This window comes from Macrobrachium rosenbergii, chromosome 27 (assembly GCF_040412425.1).
Source record: "Macrobrachium rosenbergii isolate ZJJX-2024 chromosome 27, ASM4041242v1, whole genome shotgun sequence".
In the NCBI taxonomy this organism is placed as follows: domain Eukaryota; kingdom Metazoa; phylum Arthropoda; class Malacostraca; order Decapoda; family Palaemonidae; genus Macrobrachium; species Macrobrachium rosenbergii.
Genome location: NC_089767.1, coordinates 12,597,514 through 12,602,180, shown reverse-complemented (window position 1 = coordinate 12,602,180; position 4,667 = coordinate 12,597,514). Strand labels below are relative to the sequence as shown.

The 4,667-nt window shown below is 44.6% G+C and overlaps 1 protein-coding gene across 1 annotated transcript; it reads right to left on the bottom strand.

The window, feature by feature from the left end:
* Positions 1–1,589: 1,589 nt before the first annotated feature.
* Positions 1,590–2,653, bottom strand: LOC136853279 (uncharacterized). Its single transcript, XM_067128641.1, has 2 exons — positions 2,243–2,653; positions 1,590–2,144 (listed from the first exon to the last, which is right to left on the bottom strand). Exons 1-2 carry the CDS (start codon positions 2,651–2,653, stop codon positions 1,590–1,592), a joined length of 966 nt encoding a protein of 321 aa, XP_066984742.1.
* Positions 2,654–4,667: the final 2,014 nt, after the last annotated feature.

Sequence of the window (4,667 nt, the reverse complement as noted above, 5' to 3'; positions counted from 1 at the left end):
GCTGTATGCGAGATCCTCAATTACTCCCACAGATGAGGCCCATTCATATCTTTTTATTATGGTTTTATTAATCATTTGTTCTGCATGCTGTATGCGAGATCCTCAATTACGTTACTTATTTCGAAGGGATAAAAAAAAAAAAATGTGTCCCATTATCTAATATAGCTTGTCTGGGTGGTCTGTGTGTTCCATTTATTTTTCTAAATTTTCCCCTTACATTTTGAATTGGTATTTCACTTGTTATTTCTGATGCATGTGACCATTAAGATATTACTTTTCCTTTTATGATTCTTTTCTAAATTTGGCTGATATTTTATTATAGAAGGGTTTTAATTCATCTATTGCTAATAATATAAGTAATTTTTAATATATTTTCTTCTAGGAATGACTTTGATTTTATTTGATTGAATCTTCTGTTTGGAGTATCTAACCTTCTTGCTAGAGAGTGTTTTTCTCGTACTAATTCAGTTAGATCATCTGACAACCAAGGGACTTTGATTTTCATCATGAGGTTTTGAATGAGGAGTAGCTTTGTATGCTGCATTTTTTAATGAAAGACACAAAGAGTTCGTTGTCTCATTATGATTTCTCAAATAATCATATGGTGGAATATTCCTTGTATGCAAGTTAAAAATTTCCCAATCTGCTTTTTGCATGTTATAATGTAGACAGTACTGTTTGGTTCATTATTTAATATTATATTATGGGAAAGTGATTAATTAAATAGGAGCCATCACATGTATTCCAATCTGGTTTGTCAACTGTATTTTTTGAACAAAGGGTGACATCTGCTGAGGAAAATGTTCCATGGGTTTTGGAACAACATTTATTTACTTCGTTGTTTTACTGGCGGGGGTTAACCCTCATTCATAAGATGGCTGCCCTGTGCAAACATGGTGCAAATGGCTACCCACATAGCATAATCCCCTCATTTTATCCCCATGTATCCTTCCCTTCTGCTGCTGAAATGTTTCGTTGTAGGAAGCTGAAAAAGGGAGAGCTGCTGCAAGGATTAGGAGGAGTCTACCCAAGACAGCAGCCATATTTTGCCCTAAGGCGACCCAGGCCTCGCAGCTCAGACGTTGAGCACCCGAATTAACCCTGAGCCCTGGTTTGGATATTGTTGAGAGCGGACGTCTATTTGCCGCTCATACCTTTCACAGAGCTGTCACCTTTGCCCCAGCCACGTGTTTCAAGTTCAGGATAACCCTTTAATAGGTGCAAAATAATGAGCAGGAGAACGAGTACTGCTAGTTTATTCAGAACACAGGTCGCTTTTAAAGCGGTGTGTGGACGTCACACAGAGGAATACAATAGGATTCAGGTGATCCGAGGCCAATTACTCTCGGTATTAATTATAATGGAAAAATACAAGTGACATAAAAGCTAAGTTGACAAGAATTGACATAACATTCTAACACATGCAAAGGGAACAGATTCAAATGAATTAGTAATAGATACTTATTTACACAGGAAAAATATGGGTAATTTCGCTTGACCCAATCTCATAGGAGCGTTATCGTAGAAAATGGGCGGTTCACCATAGAAAACCCGCTTAGCAGGGACTTTACAAATACTCCCCCCCCCCATTAAACTAGGTATCTGCTGGGCCGTTGGAGAGTGCCGCGGCTCCGCAAAGTCAGCTGTGGGGTGCAGTGTGAGCGGGAGCGGCTGGCCTGGTGCTTCCAGGGACGGACGCACAACTTTCTTTTTGGGTGGCTTGGCTGTGGAGGCGACGATTCTTGCAGAGGGCACTGCGTGATATCATCTGCGGCATCCTCCAACAGGGCGGGCTTGAGACGGTCAACTGACACCCAATCGTCCTTCCTGTGCAGGGCGAGGCGGAATGCTTTGGTGTTCTGCTCGAGCACGCGGAAGGGCCCCTTGTAGGGCCTGGTTAGTGTAGGGCGGATGGTGTCGTTCCTGATGAAGATGTGGGTGGTGGAGGACAGGCCGGGAGGCATGAAGGTTACTGACCTATCGGTATATGTCTGCTGGCCGGGGGTGAACTTCTTGACTATGTAGCGGAGTTTCTGGACTGACGGGTTGTGGCGATCTCCTGTGACAATTTCGCTCGGGACTACGAGGGGCTCCCCGTAGACTTTCTCTGCTGCGGACGGGTCGCCACTGGCTTGGGGGCAGTCCTCAGACCGAGGAGGACCCAAGGCAGCTGCTACTTCCAATCCTCGGTGGTGCAGCAGGCCATGAGGGACGCCTTTAGGGATCTGTGGAATCTCTCCACCAGTCCGTTGGCTGCGGGGTTGTAGGCGGTGGTGGTGTGGTGAGAGGTCCCCAGCAGGTGTGCCAGGGTGGACCAGAGCTTGGACAGGAAGGCAGGTCCCCTGTTGGTGGTTATGTGGTCCGGGACACCCAACCAGCTGATCCAGCTGGAGAGGAGGGCCTCGGCGCACGCACTGGTGGTAGCTTCCTGCGTGGGCATCGCTTCAGGCCACCTGGTTGAGTGGTTGACGATCGTCAGGAGGGATCTGGCCCCGCCTGATGGGGGAAGGGGACCTACGACGTCTACGTGGATGTGTCCAAATCGCCTCCCCGACAGGAGAAACTCACCTATCTCTGTCTCAGTGTGATGCCCTAGGTTGCTGGTTTGGCACCGGATGCACTGTCTCGCCCAGGTCGTCGCGTCCTTCTGCATACCATTTCAGACAAACTTCTCTGCCAGCAGCTTGGCCGTTGTCTTGCCGGAGGGGTGGGACAGCCCATGGATGACACCAAACACCAGGCGGTGGCGGGAGGTGGGTATTAGAGGGCGAGGTTGGCCGGTGCTAACGTCACACAGCAGTGTTGGCCCCCCGTGGTTAAGGGGCACGTCCTTCCACTTGTGGGACGTGATGGCAGTGCAGTAGGCCGAAGTCTCTGGGTCGGCGATCTGCTCCTGGGTGAGGACCTCATAGTTGATCCCGAGTTGCACCGTGTTGAGCTCGATCCTGGAGAGGGGGTCTGCTACAGGGTTCTTCCTACTGGGGAGGTACTTGATTGTGCAGGTGAACTCATGAGATGCCGCTGCTGCCTGGAAGTCCATGCATTCCCCTGCTTTGTGAAGGCGTGGACCAGCGTCTGGTGGTCCGTCCAGATTGTGAAGGGCTCACCCTCCAGGAGGAACTTGAAGTGACGTACCACCCGATACATTGAGCAGAGTTCCCTTTCGAAGGTGCTGTAGCAGGACTCTGCGGGGCTGAACTTTTTGTTGAAGAAGGCGATGGCTGGGGGCTCCAGCGACGATCTACTCCAGGACGGCCCCACAGGCGACATTGCTGGCATCCATCGTCAGCTGAAGGGGGTTGTTGGGGTCCTGGTGGGCCAAGGTGTTTGCCTCGTCGAGGGCAGCCTTCGTCAGGGAGAAGGCCTGCTGGTGGTCGGGTCCCCAAACTAAGGACTTAGGGTGGCCCTTCAGGATCTCCGTCAGGGGGGCCATGGTGCATGCGACCCTGGGGATGAACCTTCTGTAGTAGTTCAAAATAACAAAGATGTGCAGAGGTTTAAAAATAATAAAGGTCCAGCAAAAACCAAAGATTTATTTAAAAACCAGATTGTTTCTGGAATACAGAAATTTACCCCATTGTTCCCTATTAGAGTGCAGATTATTTATTAACAATGATCTTTATAATATTAGATTTTACAATTTTAACAAAATAATGCCTCCATGGATGATAAGTGCTCCCCAGATATGGGTACAATACCAATTAATAAATTGAATAACCCACTTTCTATGAAACTGTATGCTCTGGAACATATCAAGGTACACAGTAATATTCATTTATATACTGATGGTTCCAAAGATGATATGGGAGTTGGACTGAAGAAACAATATAAAAAGGCAAGCCTCTTTACATAACAAAGCATCAGTGTTCACTGCCGAATTACTAGCAATAAAAAACAGCATTAACAATTATATGAAAACCAGTTTAATGAAGTAAAGGCGATTCACTAAGTTCAATAAATTCAAAAAAATCAAATTATAAATGAAATTAGACATACATTACATGAAATGAAAATGCAAAAGATATCTGTTACTCTATGTTGATACCATCTCATAGGATTAGAAGGCAATGAAAAAAGCTGACACCTATGCAAAAGAGGCTAGAACACTGCCAATATCAGCAGAATTATTACCATTAGAAGATTATACTAGATACAGTAAAGCAGTGATTAAGAAGAAATGGCAAAATAACTGGAGGGAAAGCAGTCTTAACAATAAATTAAGAGAAATAAAAGAAACTGTAGACCCGTGGCCATCATCCTATCAGAATTGCCTGAGGTTTTCAGTAATGTTGGGCTAAGAATTGGTCACACTAAACTGACACATGATTACCTGATGAGTAACCCCATGCCCCTATACCTATGTGGAAATATGTAATATACAAATAACAGTAAAGCATATTTTAAAGGTATGTCCAAAATATAGAATCCAAAGAGACATTTTATTTAAAAGATATTCCTTTAAAGATATACTGTCAGAAAATGACAAATTTTCACTTTTAATATTTTAAAATTCCTTAAATTTAATCGTTTATACAATAAAATATAAGATTCATAGAATAATTTATAATACATTCCTAATTAACTTAATTAGTTCTTAGATAAACATATATGTCGCTAGGTTTAATTAAATTATTAGGTTTAAATAGCTTGTGGGCCAGTAGGAGAGT

Excerpts from the sequence above, each read along its gene's own strand:
- LOC136853279 (XM_067128641.1), bottom strand. The coding sequence starts at position 2,653 with ATGCAGAAGGACGCGACGACCTGGGCGAGACAGTGCATCCGGTGCCAA. Across the intron at positions 2,145-2,242 it reads ACCCCGCAGCCAACGGACTG|GACTGCCCCCAAGCCAGTGG; the intron begins GTGGAGAGATTC and ends CCTCGGTCTGAG.